The sequence below is a fragment of the Bactrocera latifrons genome, unplaced genomic scaffold (genome assembly GCF_001853355.1).
Source record: "Bactrocera latifrons isolate USDA-ARS-PBARC rearing strain unplaced genomic scaffold, ASM185335v1 scaffold_344, whole genome shotgun sequence".
Classification (NCBI taxonomy): domain Eukaryota; kingdom Metazoa; phylum Arthropoda; class Insecta; order Diptera; family Tephritidae; genus Bactrocera; species Bactrocera latifrons.
Window position 1 is genome coordinate 58,598 of NW_017536984.1, and position 23,139 is coordinate 81,736.

A 23,139-nucleotide genomic window follows, 5' to 3' on the forward strand; every position below is an offset into this window, starting at 1 on the left:
AAATGTCCCTTCAAGGTAAGGTATTGTGTTAAATCAGTGCCGTTGTTAGGTTGGGTAGGTTTTACTGGCTGACTGTGACGCTATACTTAGATGGAATTTCAGTTTAATATGAGCTGAAGATTTCCTAATAAAAGACTTCAAAGTTTTTTGCGAAGTTTAATAGAGACTTCATATCTAATTCTGATACTTCAACTATTCCCTTGAGCTGCGAAACTCCTATATATATAGGACACACAAAACATAGAAGGAGTTTCAGCGTCCCTCTTATGATCACTGTACTTGCTATATGTGGTATCGTTAATAATGCCCGTACGGCTCTCATGTGATTCCAGTGAGTTGTGAGCTGTGACTAGGCCAACAGCCGTGCTCTAATCTATTTAAAACGGCGTRAGTAAAAAGCATGCGTGTTTTCSMCYTGTRTGCTTGKACATGATCTAMTATGCTTTTGGCGAATCTGTATGTTCTTAATTCATACCGTCTCACCATGATCCGTCAGTCAGCCTTTTCGAAAATTGTAGACCGTCTTTAGCGACCTGCGTATTTCTTGTACCGTCTGCGTCATCCACCCTCTATTAGTGTGAATTGAAACTTGATCTTGAGGATAAAGTTTGAGGGAATGTGGTCCATTTAATTCAACGACCCCTGCTTCTCAAGAGTTGTCCGAAGGTGCTTGTGGAARATAAACATAAYGTCGTSARTCKTRCAGCTGATTTCGCTGCAGAGCTTTTCACTGCAACGYCGATTGGTGGTAGGTGAGTAACTAATCCAGCGCAGGTATTAGAGTGGTTATTGATGCTTTCATTATACAGAGAACAGCAAATCGCTGTACTCGCTCTAACAGTAGTTGTTGATTAGTATGATACTTGTTTGCGATTCGTTTTAAAGAAAAAACACAGAAATTTTCATTCGAAAGAACATTCTTTGGTATTTATTTTATGACGATTATTTCTRTTAWATGTTGACCGCGGCTACATCTCTGATTGTCCATCCATTGAGTATAATTTTCGATGACTCATTTGAGCATTTCGACTGGTAATCGTCGAATGACACACATGATTTTTTTGCTCCTGGGTCTGAATCRAAGAGGGATTGTCCGCATCAAAAAGACTTACGGTTTGTTATTACACGAACTTGGTTTCCAATCGACCGGCCCGAAAGGTGAAATTATCTGCTCAATRAAGTGTTATCTCAATAAATCCATAKATTGATGCGATGTGTGGGAAGTGGCGCCGTCTCGTTGAAACCAAATACCCCATACCCTTTGAGCCAGAAGTGAGACTCATCCTAAATCAAAATTTTGCTCCAAAACGTTGGATCTTCTTGGAACTTTTCAAGAACCCATGGAACGAAGCGTTTTGTAAATTTCCATGACGAATAAAACAAGGCCTCACTCCGAACAGAATTTGGTTCGAAAACATCGGTTCTTCTTGGAACTTTTCAAGAGCCCAAAGATCGAAGCGATGTCGCGTGGGAAGGTCAAGCCGTTAGTTCTTGCATTTCTCTTCGGGTATAAGTACTGAGAGCTTCATGACATCATTCGAAGAAGATTTTATTACTGAAACGAAAATATTCTAATAAAATAAGCGGATTAAAAAACTTTGGACAAATTTCACCGAAAATAGAAGCTCGAAATATAAATTATTTTTTCGTATTAATCAAAATATAATTTTTATTAATAAATTTACAAAAATGTGCATTACTTAATAATTAAAGTTAATTAGCATAAGTCGCTTCACTTATTTGACCGAAGTTTTTCGCACACACTCAACGCCTTCAAGCAAAGCCGCATAGCGCAGTGTTCGCTCGTCCGCCGAGCCAATGGAAGAGAAGCCCGAACTGCGCTCGCTCACCGGTGACGCGGTCAATGACGACGGGRCAACGCCGGCTTTATTGCATACATTTGTTGCTGTTGACTTCGGTCTTCTTCTCGGCAACGTGAAGGATAATTGCTTGAAGAGTGCCGCATCGGCTGATAAACCGCACAAACGATTCGACTGCGGCTCATACGAAGCGCAACGAAGCAGCGGATTGCGTTGCACTGAAAAGTATAACGATTTAATGAAATGAAAAAAACAAAGACAAGTTARTAAAYAAGTTAAAGTTATTTTTAATAAYAATCTGCCATTTGGACTTCAATGACTTACAGCGCTGGGACAACACAACAGCAGGAGTTTGAGTAATGTAATGATGTAGTTGGCCGCTAATTACATGTWTGTACTTGTATGTAAATATATGTGTAAGGAAGTATGTGCTAGTATGCAGTAAAAGTAAATTAATTAAGYTTTAACATAAAGGAACAATTTTATTCGATTTTTTTTTTCGTAGTAGTTATATAGACAACAACTTTGGAACGTTTTACTAAAATATACAAATACAAATACATTGATAGCTAGACAACAACAATAAGTGCCTTTGACGGGGCTAGTGCACTTGGTAGGTATTCTGATGATGATGTGAAGTGCATACATTTATAAAAATTGATAAATATTTGTTTGGGATTTTGAATATGTTTCTCAATTATCGGAGTGGTTGATGGACAGTTGACGCGCGGTGAATGTGGTTTCTGTATGAAAAGGTGGAAATAAATTAATATAATTAGTGTTGTAGCAACTGTAGTGTTATAAATATGATATGTATGTGTATTTATCAATGTTAAATTAAAATAATATAATTTTTTTTTTTTTTTTTTTTTTGGTAGCTTCTAGTGTTACACTCTTTATCTGTCACACTCGTGTCTCTCTCTTTCACTCCTGCGTATTTTTCTTCTCTTTTTTTCCTTCTCTTATCCTACCCTTCATTTCTGCATTCTCTCCCTCTGTTCAAGCATTAGCAATGAACTCACCTGGCGTTCTAAAGCCCTCTTGTATCTTATAAATCTCATTCAACTCTCGTGCACTGCATAACGGCGTATCCACTTGTGTTGTCTCATTGAAACGCCCATAATCGATCTCATAAGCCTGTCGTTCTTTATTGTACAAAACCACTGGATCAAAGCGATGACCCCACAATATCTCTGTATTTACATAGCTCGAACGCGCCTGTGTTGATTGGCCCGTCGACTCGACTGTGCCCTCCAAAACGACGACCAACTCGAATTTATCCTGCAGAATGTCRGTGGCAGACATATTATAAAACGGTGAATTCTCATCGATTTTATGTTCGATAACCATCGGCCATATGAAGAACAAATCCGAACCACATTCGTCGGCGCTGACTTCCAGTTCGGTGAAATGCTGACTCATCACTTCACCCTCCTTTGTGGTGCGCGTGCGTATTAGCTGAGCGCGCACACCGGCACCAATAATATGTGACTTACGCATATCACCGACACGGAACATCAGCGACAGACCACCATCGCGTTGACAAATGACCGCATATTTGGAGAAAAGTAGGGTTTGTGCGCGCTGCTTGGCGCGTGTCATCTTGGCGAACACGATGCCGCCCATAAAAGCCGAGGACATTACGCCAAATATCGATTGGAAGCACATCATGAATATAGCCTCCGGACATTCCTCCGAGGTGGTGCGTACACCATAGCCGATGGTGTGTTGCGTCTCAATTGAGAAGAGGAAACACGAGGTGAAACCGTGTATAGCGGACACACAAGGCGTCCAACCGGATTCCTCTAGGGAAGCAACAAAAATATATTGCATAAAAAGTTAACTAAAATTCTTGCATAATCAACTTGTGTATGTACCTTGATGTTCGGGCAAATGCAGTTCCTCCAAATCGCCGTGTGTATACATAATGAGCCACCAGAGCAGTGCRAAGAAAAGCCAAGAAAGTATGAAGGAAAGTGCGAATACCAGCAGCGTCCAGCGCCATTGTGARTCCACAAGCGTTGTGTAGAGATCYTGCATGAAGCGTAAACGACGCCGCATCAGATTCTTTTGCATAACATTGCAATCGCCATTCTTGAAGACAGCGCGGCGGCGTACTTTACGCATGCTCCCCGGGCGGAAGTTACGTGATCTGTTGGTTGAGAAAAACTTATATTAAGAAAGCAGAAATAACAAAGATATTTAAATACTTATTTGCATAGAATTAACCAGGAACGAAATTTTTGATTTCATAGTTATTTTGGAATATAATTTTTTCGAACTTTTCTAATGAAATATGTTAACCAAGTGGGCAGATAGAAATTGATTAGCCATTAATCCAAGTTAAACTCAGCTAGTTGCATTTACTGGAAGATACAGAKTTCCTGATGTTACCCTCCTCCTTGCGAGGGTTTACTCTTCAACCGGTGGACTGGGAGAAATATCCTTGATAAGAAGCTCTTATGGAGAMCAAACATCAAGGAGACATACGTCGTTTCATACCGGTTTAGAGGATCAATCGTGAATAGATCGGGCTTCCAAAGGAATAGATCTGATTTTAAGAAATTGTAGTTAAACCAATAATTTTGTAGGAAAGCATTGTCTGCTGCACCGCGCCCAAAAGCCCAAAGCGAACCGTAATAAGTTCTACGAACTATTTGTACTTAGCAAAGTCAATRTCGAAGCGAAGTGAATGGGATCAACGTGACCGCCTTAATAATTTTGTGGTGAACTCAAATCGTCTCAAATATATGTGAGACTATGCACTTGAAGGAGTTTTTGAGTAAGACAAAGCATAAATATCTGTCCAAGTGCGATCAATCGAATTTTACATCAACCTTACCATCTGACCTATGCTAAATATTAACGAATGTTTCTTCCTACCTGTAAAAAGTTCTAGGTTGTTCTATGTTAATAAAAGAAATTTTCAATAAATTCATGTCTGTGTGAAAACGGTAATTAAGAGAATCGAATTTATCTAATTATTGCTTATACAAGATTAATTTTGAACAATCCAACCTCAGTAATACCCACGTCTCTAATTTTCAGCACAAAAAGAAAAAACCTGAATACGATCAGGATTTGTAAATAATTTGAACACAGCGTCATCTAGCGGGTTTTTTGGCACTTTTTCAGGAAGAATACACGAAAGATTTTATTGAAATTCTTAGTTAAGTGGTATGATTTTACAATAGTCGGATCTATATATTTGAAATCGGGCACTACCCCTTAGCTCCATTCCTTTTTCTCTTATAGAAATATCGKTTTTATGGAAAACTCTGTATTTCTTTGTAGGGAATAATATGTAAACGATTACTAGCATTAATCCACAATTTAATTTAATCAAAAAAGGCGGTTTACAAGATAACAGTTCAAAATGTTAATAACATAAGTCAGCAGAATTTGTGTTGCCCTGTAAATTTCGCCCAGAAGTATATTATGAAATTCATAAGCGTTTATCGCAAACAGGATGACTCAACAGATATATATTTTTTTTAATAAATATACAAGGAAGTACTGTATTAATTACTACCTTTGTTAAATAACAGTATTTTTTTTAAATTTTTAGCATTTTTATAAAAAAATTTTAATTCACAGAATTGTAACGCTCACACATAAATACATACGCACATATATAAGTAGGTCTATAAACCTTCGSTTGTAAAAAGGCAGCTACACCAGCAGCCAGTGCCAACGAATAATGTCGCAGATCAAATAGTTATACATCATAATCTAGCTATGTAATAGAATATGCAWTAGTTTGCCCAAATGCGRATGTGCACTCAAACACWCACACACACACCTTCTAATTCGAAACTCGCAATCGCATTAATTAGCTAATATTTCTTAGTGTAGAAAATTTTATTTATATTGCTTACAACACACAGCAATCTTGACAGGCTTAAATTATTTGGACGGTATTATATAATTTATTGCTACAAATGCAATATAAACAAGTAAGGAAGGACTGAGTTCGAGTGCAAAGGGGCATTTAATACTCGTTTCATAAAGTACCTCACAGTTCAGTCAGAGGGATGTGCGAAAATCCTGATATTAATTATATGGGGACCAGGTCAAGGTTTTGTTCAAATATTTACATTTTAGTCCCTTTTTTCAGTTTCCATTGCAATAACTCAAATATGGGCCGATATATGCGGTATAAAGACACCAGGAAGTTCGAACACCATTATATTAGGTATATGGGGCTCAGGGAACTATTGATCCGATTCAACCCATTTTAGAATACTATTATCAGTAAAAGATTCTCTGYGATTTTCATTAGTATATCCCAACATTGGCCGATATTCTCGGTCAAAAGTCAACTATAGATACTGGGGTCCTATTATTCCGTACCTAGGTGCTTGCGCAGTTTTGATTGGTCTTTGGCAATTTTTTGTTAGAAGGCGGCATACTCAATGTGCATTATTCGCGCAAAGTGTTATCTCGTTAAATTAGTTGCTTCTTGGTTTATGAAATGGAAAATGAAAGAATCAAATAAAATTTAAAATTGTGCTATATGGGAAGTAGGCGTGGTTGTTGTCCGATTTCGCCAATTTACGCGCTGAAGATGAGAAATATGAGAGGAATGCCATGCGTTAAATTTCGTCGAAATCGGTGCAGCGTATCCTCAAGGAATTCACATAAAAGTAGGCGWTGTCAAATGAATGCAAGCAAAAGTACGCATACGCCCTGACAGTCATCAGACGTTTCATAGAAATAATCATACTAAAAATATGCAGTTGTGGATTTCAGTGAAAAATGTCACAAAAAATTTTCTCTCAGTGTATCCACAAAACATTGTAGGCTGAATAAAATTTCGCTAATTATCACTATAACAACGTCTATGAGTTATTTCTACTCAACTTGGCAGGGCTAAATTTGCATATGATACTTATATGAGAGATGTATGCAAGCCGTCACTATAAAAATTAGTATCTTAGTGTTGTTGTTATTCTTGCTGATAAATATGCCAAGTGYTTGATGATGCAACCGCAACGTAAAGGAAATTTTTTTCACCTACACAAGTACGTATATATACATATGTACGCATATTAATAAATGCAAATCGATATACATATGTATGTAYGTATGTATTGTAAGGCATTTAAAGGGCTAAGCTYTTTGTATRCAAGTATATATAGTATGTTTGTACATACCGGTATACAATATTATGTATATTAAGTTGCGTTGCTACAGCAACAAATTAGATCCGATTTAGAATCTATTTTTCATCTGCCCCATAAGGCGTAGTTGTTGTGATATTTACGGTAAATGGAAATCAAATGTTATCAAATTGATTGAATTGGCGATGTAACTGGRAATTGGCAGATAAAGAGGAAATAAATACTTGATGACTTAAATACAATTGACGCTTAGATAAGCACTTTCGCTGTGGAGAACAGAAAAACAGCACGTGCTAGAAAAGGGCGCTCACTCTTGAGCTTAGATAAAAAAAATAATTGATATCACCCTGTAGTTGTGCTTAGGCAAATATATAACAGATATAACTGTTTTTAAGCTGTAGATAGAGTTGTGCATAAGATTGCAGTTGTCATTATTGTTGTTGTAACAATTAAAAAACAAAAACTCTCCATGCTATTTGTGGAAGGTAACCAATGTGTTTGTTATTATATATTTATTGATACTTTTTTAATAACGACTTAAGAGAACTATCTCATCTAATCTTCTGAAAATGCCTCGTCATCGTCCGGTTCCCTAAATACATCCATAATTTTTTCACAATTATTTGAGTAATGTTTATTTTTCTCAAAAGAAACGCTAACCGATTTATCGGTTAGTATACGAATGATCTTCAAATACATTAAGAATTAATAATTTCAGTTTCGAGTTTGTATAAATCGCCAAAACTGTGGTCTATTTTGAAGCAAATGACAAATCGTAAAGTGAAAATGGTATCTAAAAGTTGGAGAATCGCTGTAATCAGTGCACYGATATCACCCTTGAACTATATTGCTTTAAAAAACCGAACTTTACCAAAAAAAATGTTTTAATCTGGTAGGCCGGCAACTTCTCAATTGACCTGTTAGTGAATAAATGTACAGAGAGTTCCACGCGAAAACTAAATTATTTATAACGTAGGCAAAATATTCACGCGACCAATTAATTTCAATGCTCTTGTTTAAATTCGACTCTTTTTGTTTTTGTCACTCACTCACACCATTCGCCCCATTTATCCATTTATGTTTGATTTGAATTGTTACTATTGCCTTGGCTCTATGCGGCTTCTACAAGTATTAATTAAAAATTCTAAAACTAAGCTAATAATAAAAAATGTGGGGCCTGAACCGCACACACACGTACATATGTATGTGTTCGTGAATGCGCTTGACTTTTATATAGATGCCGACAGTTATTTGATAGCGATATGTAGATATGTACATATATTTACACATACAACCGCAAGTGATAAAATGAGTTAATCAAATAAGCAGAAAAAAATCTATTGAGGGCAGTTCAAAGACTTTCGAATTGTTTTGATTCACAATTAAACACTTAAGCTAATTTATGTTGACAGCTTTGACAGCTGATTATTTGTTTAGGTGTCAATTTGTTGCGAACTGAGAGCGGCGTGTAATTGAAGTGATGATATGTTAAAGAATTTTGGAATTATAAATTAATTAAAGCGAGTGGAAGTTGTAGTTAGAGCTTAAATTGTTGTTCTTAGTAATAAATAACAGCAATTATTTGTATATTATTTGTAATCTCTATTGTATCTCATTGAAAACTAACGAAAAGGAATATGGTATAGATATGCTGAAGTAATTTATTGACTTCCGTAGTRTGTGTAAGCTGAAGCTTAATGACTTTTTGTAGATTTTCCGAATATTTCTGATATAACAACGAAATTTTTGATTTAAGCAAAAATGTTAACAGCACTAACAGAGTTTTAAAAGAGCAGAGTGAGAGTAAAATCACACTAACACAKCCTAAAGAGAAATAACATTGCCTTTTAATAACCACAACTATTCAGAAGTGTTGCATTTCCTCCTGGGTATGTACCGAGATATCCGTGAGGAAATTTCTATGCAAATAATGCAGACAATAACGGACAACTTGCACTGATTGCTGCTAAATTGAGACAATGTAAACTGCCAAATGCTTCCGTAAAATAAGCAATTATTTGATAACAGCAACAATGCCAGCATATTTGCATGCTTTACTGGTAATTGTCACTTCGGGCTGAGCTTGTGGTATGCAGTTGCTATTTGTCGCCGACTAAAAGTTGCACTACAACAACTACAAGACTTTCATAAAACTGACACTAATCGCTGGGTACAATTGTCAGGCATACGATGGAGGGAGAAGTGGCAGGAGGAGAAGTGGTGCTCAACGCGGAGCGAAAAGCATATAAAACGCGTGAGTTGGATATGCATACGTACCTCTACACAGGCACATATGCTTAGGTATGTAACCGTCTGACATCGTCAATTACTGCTTGCAGCCCTCTGCAGTTGAAGTCGACTGATAGGCATTGCCGGTTTAGAGTGGGTGGAGAATGCAGTCCGATAGATTGCTCTCAACAACAGCTGCGCGCAATAGATCTACATGTGTATGTATGTATGAATGTGTGCAGTTATCATCAAAGCTAGTAATTATGTGTAGTAATTCGCACGAGTTCAAGTTGAAGGTCAAATGCTTGCATGACTACTATTAGGTTATAGGGTTTAAATTATTACTCAAACAAGCATTTTAAAGATATATTTGTAAAATATGAATGCTTGGTATTGCAATGAAATGTGTAGGTATCTATCGTCACCTMAAATTAAAAATAACGTAACTTCAATTTTCATAAGTTYACAGGCGAAGGAAAAACGTTATAATAAAACCCACTCATATTTAAAYAAAAGTTGAGTTTAGGTTATAAAATGGTTATATATTGGTTATAAAGCGGTTATATTTTAGTTAAGCATGGGTTATATATTGGTTATATCTGACAGCGGAAGCTGCAATTTTTATGCTACATAAATGTATGTAGTTTGATGAAGTGAATCGTAGGGATTAAATAACTCAGTTTCAATTCTTTGGATGATACATTGTTTTGCTTTTTAGGTGACAATGTGTATATACACATTAAGTTGGTTAAAAAAAAACCTTTGAAAAAAACTCTGAATCTTTTTCACGTATTTTGCAATTCTAAATTATTTATTGAGTTAAAAAAATTCCTAAGAAAAAAATKTTTACTTAAAATATTCGAATTTCTACCTTTTAAATGGCCAGGTTTGCGAGAAAATCGTAAAAACCTTTTTGCAAAGCTTTCAATTTCTTACAAAACTATTAAAGGAGATATTTTTTCCATTAGTCCCATTAGGGAATAGAGATATAACTTTTTCTGTCTGAAAATAAGATTAAAAAAATAGAAAGCTGTTAGATGGGGTACATTCCCGCTACAATTAAGAGCTCATACTTGGAAAGRTTTTTGTAGAGGTATCTAGGAAGCTCTAGCTGCTAGAGTATCAAGTGAAAAAAATTTTTTGAGACTCACTCTTTAATAATAATACCCAACGATTACCCTCCTCCCGCCCAGCCGACGCGAGGGGCGCAATCCGCGAACGAGCGTAAGTAGCCGAGACTTAAAAGGCAAGAGAGTTTTAAGCGTTGCGATCTTAAGCTAATCAGCTACAGAAACATAAATTTCAACAGCCAAAATTAAGAATTAAAATTAAATTCGGCCATAAACTAATCTAATATACATATGTAATAATATTAATATATATTTTTTCTTTGTTCCTTAGATACCGAAAATTCTGGTAAGATTGCGTATTTTCATTTATTATATACCATATATGGGAGCCGTATATAATGCGTACTCATATGGATTATATTCTTATTTTTTGTGCCCACCCTAAYACACATACATATATATACAATTATATTATAAATATTTTATCATTTACTGCCTTTAACTGATTGACATCATTTCTGTAAAATCTTATCTAATTTTAAATTTAACAGATTACTAAATTACTCAAACTGCTCCTCTACACAACTCAAGTGCTACCAATCACCACTACCTTACAAAGTTTTATGTCTCCATCTCTGCATTTATTATTTTTTCGTTGATAAAAAAAATGTTTTTGTTTAATTAAATACTTCATCGTAAGTAGCCATGTGTGAGTCAATGTGCATGTAGATCAAGTTCAAATCATCTAAAGATAAGTTACTTGAAATAATTTTTTCTATATCACTCAGCAAGATAACTCTTTACAACAATTCACGTATGCAGTTATGAGAGCAAACTCATTTAACAGCTATAAATGGCAATTAATTCCACGATTTTTTTTTTTTTTCTTACGTTCTTAGTAAACCTATGTATTAGGTTGGTGGAGTATTTGAGTTCAATCTTAAGGAAACAGAAATCTTAAAAATTAGGTTGGATTAGTTCGTAGCGTTMATCCACAGCCATATTCAAGAAATAGCTTAGAAAAGCTTGCTTGAAGAGAGTGTATCAATCGTTTTAGCTACAAAAAATTCTGTAGATAGTAATAGAAATGAGTATGATTTGCAGTTATTTAAAGAGTAAAATTTCCAAAATATATACAATATAAGATCTGCCGTCGAAAAAACCTACAATGTATAGGAGGGGACTGAAAGAGACTCATATATATTTTTATGATCGCGACGGAAGCTTTGGAGTTAGTTTAAGTTTAAGTAATATGGCTGATCTTCACACCAAAATTAACAGAGATCTCACTTGGATAACTGAAGATGGACATTAGAGAAGATTTCTCGCATGGATAACTACGCTCGCTGATCCCTTACGATGTCCAATAGCCCTATATATGGATCCAACTACGCTCATAGATCGACGAAGCCTAACACAAGTTACTCAAGGCGACTACTATCAATCCTATGCAATTTATTAGGTCGGCTGAGACTATGCTCAAAGAGATGTTTTAACCTCAACCTGACAAAACGTACAGTTGGTGGATAATCGGCGAGATGATGCCACCTCAATTTCATTCAAATAATTTCGGCAAATAGCGTCCGACATTGTTTTTACTAAACCTAGAGCACAAAAGGTGCCGATTAGGTACGAATACGAAAATCTAAAAAGGTGGAATAGCAAAATGATTATTTTGTTAAAGACGTCAAATACACCAGTCGCTCTCTTCCCACATACCCTCGCACCAGTGAGGCACTTGATCCCTTCAATGCCTCATAGTAGACGCCGGCTTGTGACGGTGTGGCCGATATACCGCGCATATATTGACGTTTCCATTGGAAGGACAATGGATTTGGTTCCTCTTTCTCGGCGGCCACTTCCTCAGCTTCATGAAGCATTGGCACATCACTATGCGGATTTTGCATTTTCACTTATATTCTTACAACGAACAAAGTACAACTAAAGGATAAACGAATAGCTTAACGAAATGCTAAAAGACACTTGCAACGCTTTCAAATAAAGCGCGAATCCGTTATCAGCACATATGTATCTAAAGTAATTACTAGAAAAACTCAGCCGCGCACGCGTACCACCGGCCAAAGCAGTCACGATCACTCTACTGACTTACAGCTCGCAAAGTGCTCAAAATGAAGCGTAGAAAAAACGAAAAACTTCGTCGTACCGGAACAATGTTTAAGTGCGCCAGCAGATGTACTTGCTAAAAGCCCATTTAACCGTGTGTTTTTCTTCGATTGATGCATGTTTGCGCAATTTATTAATTCGGTGCTAAAACGAATGAAAGGCGAATTTTAATCGGTTACTTATTAGTGTGGCGTTCATGGAAAGCGTTTAATGCCAATAATAAATGCGCGCATACTTTTCAAGCAAACTGTTGTAGTGTTGACCAAAGCGTTTAGTGGCTTGCTTTGATTTTAACGCTTCAGTGAAGCGTGTGTAAGCCGTTTTTTTGGAGTTGTTTATATAAACTTTTAGTGGATTGAAGTTTTAGTACATGAGTTCATTATATAGGTTTGCCTGAAACATATGCAGACACTTGTTCTGCCATATGTTATTTCACATTATGCCATCAGTGTGAGACTTTTCGGGTTTCTTGGCGAAAAATGCGACAAGTAATTTTCACAGGCTTCTCCTGAAGCCAACTTTACTCCATTAAGGAAGTTCTGCATTGACCGAAACAAATGGTAGTGCGCTGGTGCAAGGTTAGGGCTATKATGGATGCATCAAAACTTCCCAGCCAAGCTCTCCCAGTTTCTTCCAAGTCATCAAAGATATGTGAGCTCAAGCGTTGTCCATATGGAAGACAAAGGCCTTTCTGTTGATCAGTTYTGGCCGGTTTTTCGATTGCTTGCTTCAATCTCATCAGTTGTTGATATTAAAATGTAGAATCAATCGAYTCTGCTAGGCGAATGTTGACCGCAGCGCCTGATGCGTCTCGCGAACTGAGTCACTATTTTGGTAATTTAAAACTGTTGATTTTGACTTSAATATCGAATAACGTCCTGAGCAACCAAAAAAGCTTGAAGAYAAGWAGCTGRTRAAGATTKYTGCCAAACACAAGATRTGTTGGCAGAWTCTTTGAAAGTCACTTAAGCAACCATTTCTAAACTTTTGAAGCCAGCGAGATACATTCGAAAGCAAGTAATTTGGTTGTCATATGAATTAATCAGAAGAGACGTTGAAAGACAATTTTGCGTATAGGTAATGCTGCTTCAACGCTACAAAAAGAGGTATTTTTGCATCGGATTTTGACTTATGATAAAAAATTATTCCATTAAGCCAACCCTAAACGCAAAAAAACATATGTGAAACATGGCAATAATGGGAAATGCTTTCGGCAACAACTCATCAAATGAAATCGAGCTTTTGCTGGAAAATACCTGGAATTTGGACTACACCAGAGGCAACAATTCCCATCATGAAAGCGCTTGACCTCAAATTATAAGAGCAATTAAAGGCTATTTGGCATAGCGGCTGGGCAGTTTTGCCACTTCTGCCTTATAGCCCAGACATGGCGCCTTACGACTAGCATTTATTCCGTTCGATGCAGAACACCTTGACTGGAATACTGTTAACAACAGAACTGGGTATCAAAATATTTATTGATACACTCTAAGCCGCCAATCTATAGCATTTTTTTTTTTTTTTTTTTTTTGATTTTTTTGATGGAAACCACAATTTGTAAGAAATATGTGACATCTTGTCAGCATTAGCTTCAGATGGGCAATACTTCGAATAACGCTATTGCTCATGCTTTTCTTATATYCTATAGTTATACTATAATACAATATGAAATCAAAAATATTGTCACTCACCTGGTACTCGCTTGGCGTTGGAAAACRCCACCGCCAGTTTTCGCATAGCCATAAAAACTCGCTGGCCGATTTGGTACGATTGTAATCGGAAACGAGCCTGGGTTACTGATCACGCTGTTGAGTGAATCCGGTTGCCCTTCTATGGTGACCTGACGTTGTATGCGCGGCGGTGGCGATAATCGCTGCAAAGGCGTCGTAACTGYAGAATAATCCGAAGCAGCAGATGATAATTTCTCATCCACTGGGGGTTGTAAGCTGTTCATTAAGTTGATGCGCATACTGAACGGAAATCTGATGAATGCAAAGTGGAAAACGTATAACTGTAACTAACGCGGAAATGCCACTTAAGAAAAACTGAAAAATGAAAGGAAATAAATTGGTTAAAGATTGGTTATGGCGCAAAATTCATTAAGACAAGATTTATATCTAAAYAAACTTTTAGCAATAATTTAGCGATTTTTATAATTCTTCATGATATAAGGTAAATTGTAGTTATTAATAGTAGTCTAATCACATGCTAGTAAATAAAAAATATGTATTTTTGCTTATTAACTGACAAGTAGGTGCAAAATTTTCGCTAACTGTTTTGCTACGGTACTTTCGCGTTTGCATAGCCAATTGTTGCTATATAAACGTAACGTTTTATATGTGTATGTATTTGTACATATGTATGTATGTGTCGAATCGCACTCAAGTGCACAAATATTTAGACAGTTTGCTATTGTTTTAACAAAAAGTAACAACAACAGCAAGTGTAAAGGTAAACAAAAAGCAGCGAATGTAATGAAATTAGTAGCTTCTTCTGCCGCCCACTTTCTGCTGCATTATTCTGCGATTGAAGTGTGAAAGACGTCAAAATTGGCATAAATCACGAATATTACATAAATGTTTATATGTACATAATATATATTTATATTTACTGCAAACGTGCCGGTATTTTATTTGCACGCATATTGTTGTTGTTGTTGTYGTTGTGTAAAACTATTTAGTTTTACTTTTAACTTATACGCTGTTGCTTAGACCAAGCAACGTTAACATCGGTTGCACTAAGTCTATAATACTCCTTRCAAAKACCAAAGATTCCTTACAAGAACTRGACTTTSATGGGTCAGTTTRYATGGCAGCTATGTGCTACAGTGCCACGATCTGARCAGTTTCTTCGGAGAGCACAATACTGYCTTAAATAATAAATCGTTAAAAATTTCATTAATRTAACTCTTCAAATTAAAAAGTTTTCCTTACAAGCATTTGATTCCAATCGACCARKTTGTATGGCAGTTATAAGCTATAGTGGCACGATCTGAAGAATTTCATAGAATATTTTCTTGGAGAATAATCCATGCYAAATTCCGTGAAGATACGCCGTCAAATGAAAAGTTCGATATCGACGGATCCGTCAAATGAGCAAATTTTTCAGTAAGGCTTGCCATTTCATCATGGAAAGATAAACAATACAACAACGAGGCAAAATTATTAAAACTTACTACCGAAATTCGGATTCGGTGGCCTCAACCTTACGAGCGCTAAGTCCAATTTATGGTCTTCATAATCATACTATCAGATCAACAATCGAGCGTCTAGTGAAAACAGACGCAGTACAAAATGCTCCCGTGCAGATAAGACAAAGTAGTGTCGAGAGTATTGCTGCCGCTAGCGCAGAAGACCCAAATCTATCTCACACACGTCTTTTAAAGCGTTGGGCATCTCTGTGACGTCGTTGTGCCGAATTTGGTAATAGTTCTTGGCCTACATCCTAACAAGATTAAATTGATGCAAGAACTGAAGCTGATTGACCTCCATAAACGTCGTATGTTCGTAAATTTGACTAAGCAACAACTTCAAAATGATCCGGGTTTTCAGCGAATTATCTTCATCAACGATGAAGCGCATTTCTGGCTGAATAGCTTCGTCAATAAGCAAAATATGCGTTATTGGCCAGGCAGCAATCCACACGTACTCCATGAGCCACCATTGCATCCCGGAAAAATTACGGTTTGTTGCGGTTTATGGGCCGGCGACGTCATTGGGACGTACTTCTTCCCTGATGATTAAAACTGTCATGTTATTGTGAATGGGAATCGCTACCGCTCAATGATAACCGAATCTTTTTGGCTCGAATCGGATGATATGAACCTGAACAATATGTGATTCCAACTGAACGGTATCATAAGCCTCACAGCGAAGGTCCCAAGCGATTTACAACCAAGTTTGCTAAACGTGTTATCTCACGAAATTACCCAATCATTTTCTGTAATGATACGTCAGGTCTATATTCTATGCCAACAAGGCCCTTATATAGGAAAATACGGCACACCACTGATGGACCATGGAGAGCCAGATGTTGCACGAACCTTCCGGTGGCCTACCAATATTTAGGGTCTTAAAAACAGGGTCAACTGAAACCTTCTTAGCTGAGTAAGCTATTAGCACTTACTTGTATATTTATAAATTGTAAAAGCATCTTCTATTGGTCGCTCGTAGAAATAAGACAAATCAAAGAGAATTGCCTTCGAATAACAGATCTGCTGAAACCAATAATGTCGGCAGAATATARCTTGGTGTTATATTGAAAAAAGTGGTGAAGGACGAAGTGGCTGTTGATATTTCATAGACGAAGAAACATTGTTGGGGTGCAATTCTATAACCACTAGTTGGTTAAGTAATAGGGCGCACAAATGTCTCGAAAAATATATTTTATTTTTGAATGAGAAATTTTTGTATACTCTATAACCGCATCAAATGCGAGGCTATACCTTGCGCGAATTTAGATAAAACTGGATCCAAATTCTAATAAAAAGAAGAACTGTCTCAAAAATTTAAATTATGAATGTGATTTAAATATATGAGAATATATATAAAATATAAAATTATCCCCATAAGTTTAGTAATGCCAACAATTATAATCAATGATGCTATTACACAAGGCTATGAGAAGCAGCTCAATAGCTTTTTATGGTGTAAACTTAGTTGACAGACAATATTAGCGAGCAATTAAAGCGCAGCAGAAATTTACACTATCTGAAATCTGTACACAACTTAACTAATAACGGCACATTAATCCTTGTGACATGAAAATTTTGTATATAAAACAGACGTTGACAATCGAATTTTCAGTACCTACCATACATTCACTGCAGACAGTACGGAAAGTAAGGAGCKCTAGCATATACTAATCCCAAGTAATATGCAGAGCTTCAAGAATCTCACAACGATACTTAACTTAATTGGTGTGACGACATTGGGTCAAGAATTTATGCAAATACTGGCCGATATTGTGATTAGCTCCTCGAAGGAGCGACGGGTGAATACAATTATATATACAAGTCATGCAAGGGACAATATCACTGCGCTAGATTCCATAAACATATTACACTCACTGACCCAAAACACACGTGATACAGTAACATTTCTGCATATTGACACCACACCGCCCATCGAACGTTACATTAACAAATTCAATACGGAACTGCTGAGCATCGCACAGCTCACGCACAACCGCAAATTGGATGAATGTCTCTTGAGAAAGCTCTGGCAACGGCTTTGGCGCATTAGACAAACTCGACTTATACTGCTACTCGACGACTTAGCAAGCTCGGGTTATGTAAGTAAAATACTAAGGTTGTGTTTGAGGCATCAAGTTTTCAATGTAATTGTGCTGCAGCCGCACAYAGTTGTGATGGAATATAGCTACTGGACGTTACGCATATATCCCACACAAATGCCAGTTAAAAGCAGCTTTACGCCACCAGATTATCGAGCAATATTTCCAAAACATTTGTCCAATATGTATGGTCATCCATTGCGCATATTCACGAAAGCTTGGTATCCGCAAATTTATACATACACGCCCACAGCAGGCGAKSCCACGCTTAGCGGTTTCTTAGGCCGCGCTTTGGTAGAATATGCAAATTTTCACAATGCCACAATTGAGCATCCCATGAGCACGCAGCGTAAATATTTCAGCTATGTGGAATTGTGCGCTTACTTCGAGAATAAGACCATTGACATGGGCTCACTACAACTCATCGACTTCAGTGATCATAATATCAGTTATTCGGTAGTGTTTCAACACATCAATTGGTGTCTGATGGTGCCACTGGAGCAGCCACTGCCGAAATCGTCCTTCTACTTTAATATCATACAAAGTACTGTTATAATTTTATTCAGCTGCAGTTTCATTGCGATCAGCTGTTTTTGGATCTRCATAGCGCGTTGGCAAGCTCAGCCACCGCTGAAAATATTGGAGCACTTCATCAATATTCCACTGTTGCCCGGCTTGCTGGGCATGGCATTTCATATTGACAGGCGCATTTCAAGCAAACATAAACTGTTGGTTTGTACTACCTCATTGGCGGGTGTGATAGTTGGCACAGCATACGGCACTTACCTGCACAGCTACATTGTGAATGCACCGCCTGGTGCTAGGGTCCAAACAATTAACGAATTATTGCGTCGAGGCATAMAAGTGGCTGTTAGCGCTGAAGAGCTTGAGTTAATTAGTAATAACTTGGATTTTAGGCAATATCTGCAGAATTTTACCATCTTTAATAATTTCACGGAGCTCCTATTACTACGTGACACGCTGGATACCAGTTATGCATTTATGGTGACCGATATGTGGGCCATCTACGATGAGYTGCAGAAATATTTCGCTCGACCGCTTTTTCGCCTATCCGACATTTGCTTTTGTCGTAACTACCCGATGGTTATTCCCTTGCAGGAGAGTTCAATGCACCGTCAACCGTTGAATGAGTTCCTGGCACGTCTACACGAAGCCGGTTTGATTGATCACTGGCGGCGTCACAGTTTCTTGGAATTATTGGAAATGGACTGGTTAACTTTGTATGACAATGGCACGTATTATGATTTCAAGCCAATGCAAATGGCGGACTTACATGAAATACTCGCAGCCACGTCTATTTTGTTTCTGTTGAGTCTCATTAGCTTTGCGTTTGAGTTTTTTGAAGTGACAATTTTCAGACTCTATACTTGGGTTCGGTGTATAATACGCAAAAGCTTAACAACGAAGAAATAAATACAAAGTGTTTTTAAGTTTTCGGTACTGCGGGTTGTTTGAAGATTTTCATGCCATTAATTCAACGGTTTTGTTATGAGTTGAGAGGTACAGTGGAAGCATGTTTTAGTAGAGGCAATGCATAGCTGCTTCTTGCAGACAGGTTTGCATGGCGTCGGTGGATTTCTAGAAATGTTGACTTTGTAAATTAGTGATGACCGTTGTAGATAGCAAGAATTCTCAAATTCATGAAAAAGGCTAAATATAGTATTAACAGCCTGAGCAAGTTCTCGTCCGCCTTACAAGTACATTCAGTTGGTGCAATGTAGTTCAGTAATTGCTTCAGAACCTCACCACGATGGGTATACTACAATTTTAAGATTCTCTGCAAAAACTTTGTAATTCCTTTGATAAGTATATGCAGCCAAATAGCACTTGAAGTCGAATATCGATATAATAATGGTAAAAAGTAATGCCCAGTGGTCGATCTAATTAATAAAGTTTTATCAACAAAGATCTSGACATTGTACTCGACATTATTGTCAAAATAGTTTTAAATGGGTGGCAGTGACACGGCACATACACACAAAGGTGTGTGATGACGTTGTGAGAACGTGCTTCCGCTTCTTCTACGTATGTTGTTCCATTAGCGACGCACCGACCACTATCAGGCATTTTTAGGAACAGTTGCTATTTTGCTTACAGTCATTAGTAGAACTGGAAGTTGACTACGTACTCKTTATTCGACGTACTTTCGATTAATCTATGCCACTCAAATACTTGSGTTTTATATAAAATTACGTGATTACATGGGTTTCAGATATATATATACTAGTAGTCGACTGGTAACCAGCAAATGACACATGTTATGCTTTGCTTTAAAACCTGAATCGAAGCGGGATTGTCCGTTTAGACTTCCGACTTTACATATCTTCACAGAAAAAAGTCTATCGGTACTATATCACACGTTTTGGTGCCCAATCGATCAGCCCAAAATGTGAAATTATCAGCCCAACGAAATTTTCTTTCAATAAATCAATTCATTGCTGCGATGTGTGTTAAGTGGCAGCGTCTTGATGAAACCAAATGTCGCCGGGAACACGAGTCTCAATTTCAGGCATCAAATAGTCGGTTGTCAAGGCGCGATAATGTTCGCCATTGACGGTTACACTCTCAACGGCATCATTTTTGAAGAAATATGGACAGATGATTCCAACGGCTTACTACACCAAACCCTTGTTTTTTCTGAATTAAATGGCAGCTCTTGAATCTCTTCACGTTGCGCTTCGTCCCAAATGCGRCACTTTTGTTTGCTTTATATACACGTTGAGCCAGAAATGAGCCTCACTGCTGCACAAAAATTTGTTTCAAAAACGTCACATCTTTTTGGAACTTTTCAAAAGCCCACATAGCAAAGCGTTCTCGCTTGGAAAGGTCAAGCGGCTTCAGTTCTTGCACAAGCTGTATTTTGTATGCTTTCAATATAAGATCTTGACGTAAAATAAGCCAAGTCATTCCATACGTCAGTCTAAGTTGCTACGGCCGAATTGACTCTCCACGGTCTTCGTGTACACTTACAGCTAGGGCTGGTACGAGTATATTTTCTGCACTACTGGACGTCGTCTATTCGGTTGAATATTATCCAATAATGAATGGTGGATCGCAAGATGGGGGATGACGCGAATTTTCATAATAAAGTTGAACGATTTGTAAAGTTTTTTTCTTTTCATGATGAAATGACAAGCTATGCTGAACAAAAATAATATGACAGCTTGACACGACTCACGCGCGATCTGTCAAAAAAATGCTAATTGAAAAAGCACATATACTTTCATTACCCGTTGGTTAGGTCAAACGTTAACCGAATTTTTCAAGAACCAGTGTTTTCAAAGTTGGTTGGCAAGATCTCTTGCGAACTAATCAACAAATTTTAATGAAATTAAACACAGATTAATTTACAAGGCTTCGTTCAAAGCATTTTGGTTTTATCTACAAATATTAAATGACAATCAACGTCGAACTTTTTCGTCAGAAATTTCATTCTTTTATAAATGTCTGCCAAAAATACACTTTTCACTTTTTTTCGTCCAATATCTCGTTTTTGGTCTCAATTTAAACACGAATTTTTTTGTTGCTTCGAATAATGCTGTAAGAAATCCTGTTGTCAAGGCGGCAGCATCTTTTTTTCCGAAGCACTGCCAGAAATGACGTCGTAATGGCCAAGTTTGGAATATTGTCTTTTGAAATTTTCAAAAAATCTTTCTAAAATACTTTATGTATATTTGAAATAATAACAAGTTTCTTGTAAAATATTTAAATTTTATATGGAAAAAAATGATTGAAAATGTAAGGTTTTTGCTCAAGGAAGCTCATTTAATGCCTTAAAAAACTTTCATTGAGAAATTAAAATTTCCGTTTAGCCCTCATAACAAAATAAGAATTTATGAAGAATTTATTATGAAATTTATAATGCCATAAACAAAATGCAACAATATTCTTTTAAAATTTATAAATAGCACTTCTAGTTGTTGCCTACTGCTTTTAAACCAAATTCATAATTTTTCATTAATTTATCGATTTGGCAAATAAATGAAAGTTATTTTTTCCACAATTCTATGACACAACGCAATTGTTATTGGGAATTTACGAAGCACTTGTACTTACGTTATTAATTTACAATCACCTTAAGCTCAGTGTATTAAGTAAGTAGCGTATAGAAAACACTTCTTATATCGATAAACGCCAWTACTTGTAGAAATTAGTGCAAACACTTCATAAACGCATTTACGTTAATGCCACAACGATTGGCTGACATTGGAAAAAAAATGCACTTCAAAACACACGAAGCATAATTTCCGAGAGCACAAAGCAATTCAAATTTATTTAGAGATTTCGATTATTTATCGGTATTATCAGCACGTTTTATCCTTTTAAACAATTTGCACTTTCACAGCTGAACTTTATGCACTTTAACGGTAATTTTGCTTGCTAAGCGCTTGTCCAAACGGCTCGTTCACGGCTCCACAATGAACTGGACAAACTGACACGGGCTGAGTGGCTGAGCGAGTGGCCGAGTGACTGTGACGACTTGTTGTTGAGAATATCATCATCAACAGCTACAGTAAAAACAATAACTATTGCAACAGTACAAGTAAATAGTTGTAAATAGAAGCTACAGTGACAAACACTTGACAGTCGCGAAATTTCAAATAAGCGTTTTGTGTAGACATGTAAGTTACACACGAGTATTTGTAGGCAGAGCGTGAAAACACACACCCACACATCGGCAAATATCGACATACGTTTGTTGTTGTTGTTGTTGTTGTTGTTGTTAGACAGATAGTTGAGGATGTAAGAAGAACATTTGTCTAGCTTCTGAGGGTGGGAAAAGTGGGCGCCGAGATGATAAAAGCGAAACTGCTCGACAAATGCATACGCTTATGTTTGTATGTATGTATATGTGTGTGTGACCTGAGTGCCCTGTAGGTATTAAACTTGATATCGAGAGGTAATTTGTACAAGTTAAGGAAACAAAATTAGCTAGTCACATATACATATATATCAGGTAAGTAATGAGTATTGAGGAATGCAAAATAAAGTGGATGATTTTTAACGACTTTCATCGAACAAAAAACTACTCACCAAACACACAGCATAACCTTCCGAGGCGTCAATCCTGGCTTTCCAAACATTTTTTGAACTTCACCACACCCTCATCATGATCTTTTTCGCATATTATTGTCGTATTTGATAGATTTTTCGTCTCCTGTTACCATTCGCTTCAGAAATGGTTTCACTTAATTCCTTTAAGCAAAGAAACGCAGATGTCAATTCGGTCCATTAAATTTTTTTGCAGATAATTCATGTGGCACCCAAACATCGAGCTTCTTTTTGCAGCCAGCCTTTTTTATATGGTTGAAAATAATTTGATAATGAATGTTAAGTTCCTTAGCGATGTCATGGCTGCTTAATGATGGTCCTGATCAATCAATCAACTGATACAGCATCGCCTTCGTAAACTTCAAAAATTTAATCGGTTGCTTGCGTGGCATACTTCACTTTTTTCTA

General features: G+C 36.9%; 2 protein-coding genes across 7 annotated transcripts; one reads left to right on the forward strand and one right to left on the reverse strand.

The window, feature by feature from the left end:
• Nucleotides 1–1,697: 1,697 nt before the first annotated feature.
• On the reverse strand, nt 1,698–22,148 carry LOC108971472 (G protein-activated inward rectifier potassium channel 3). 6 transcript variants are annotated; one of them, XM_018937566.1, is made up of 6 exons: nt 18,597–18,684; nt 18,445–18,535; nt 14,058–14,411; nt 3,698–3,972; nt 2,843–3,625; nt 1,698–2,038 (listed from the first exon to the last, which is right to left on the reverse strand). In XM_018937566.1, the coding sequence occupies exons 3-6, from the start codon at nt 14,333–14,335 to the stop codon at nt 1,737–1,739; spliced, it is 1,638 nt and encodes a 545-aa protein (XP_018793111.1). In that variant the 5' UTR covers nt 14,336–14,411; nt 18,445–18,535; nt 18,597–18,684; the 3' UTR covers nt 1,698–1,736. The 6 variants fall into 6 exon arrangements, with proteins under 6 accessions (XP_018793111.1, XP_018793112.1, XP_018793110.1 ...); XM_018937567.1 differs by lacking the exons at nt 18,445–18,535; nt 18,597–18,684 and adding an exon at nt 21,755–22,148; XM_018937565.1 differs by lacking the exons at nt 18,445–18,535; nt 18,597–18,684 and adding an exon at nt 21,736–22,148.
• LOC108971450 lies at nt 17,242–19,092 on the forward strand. Its single transcript, XM_018937504.1, has one exon. The coding sequence runs from the start codon at nt 17,242–17,244 to the stop codon at nt 19,090–19,092; it is 1,851 nt and encodes a 616-aa protein (XP_018793049.1).
• Nucleotides 22,149–23,139: the final 991 nt, after the last annotated feature.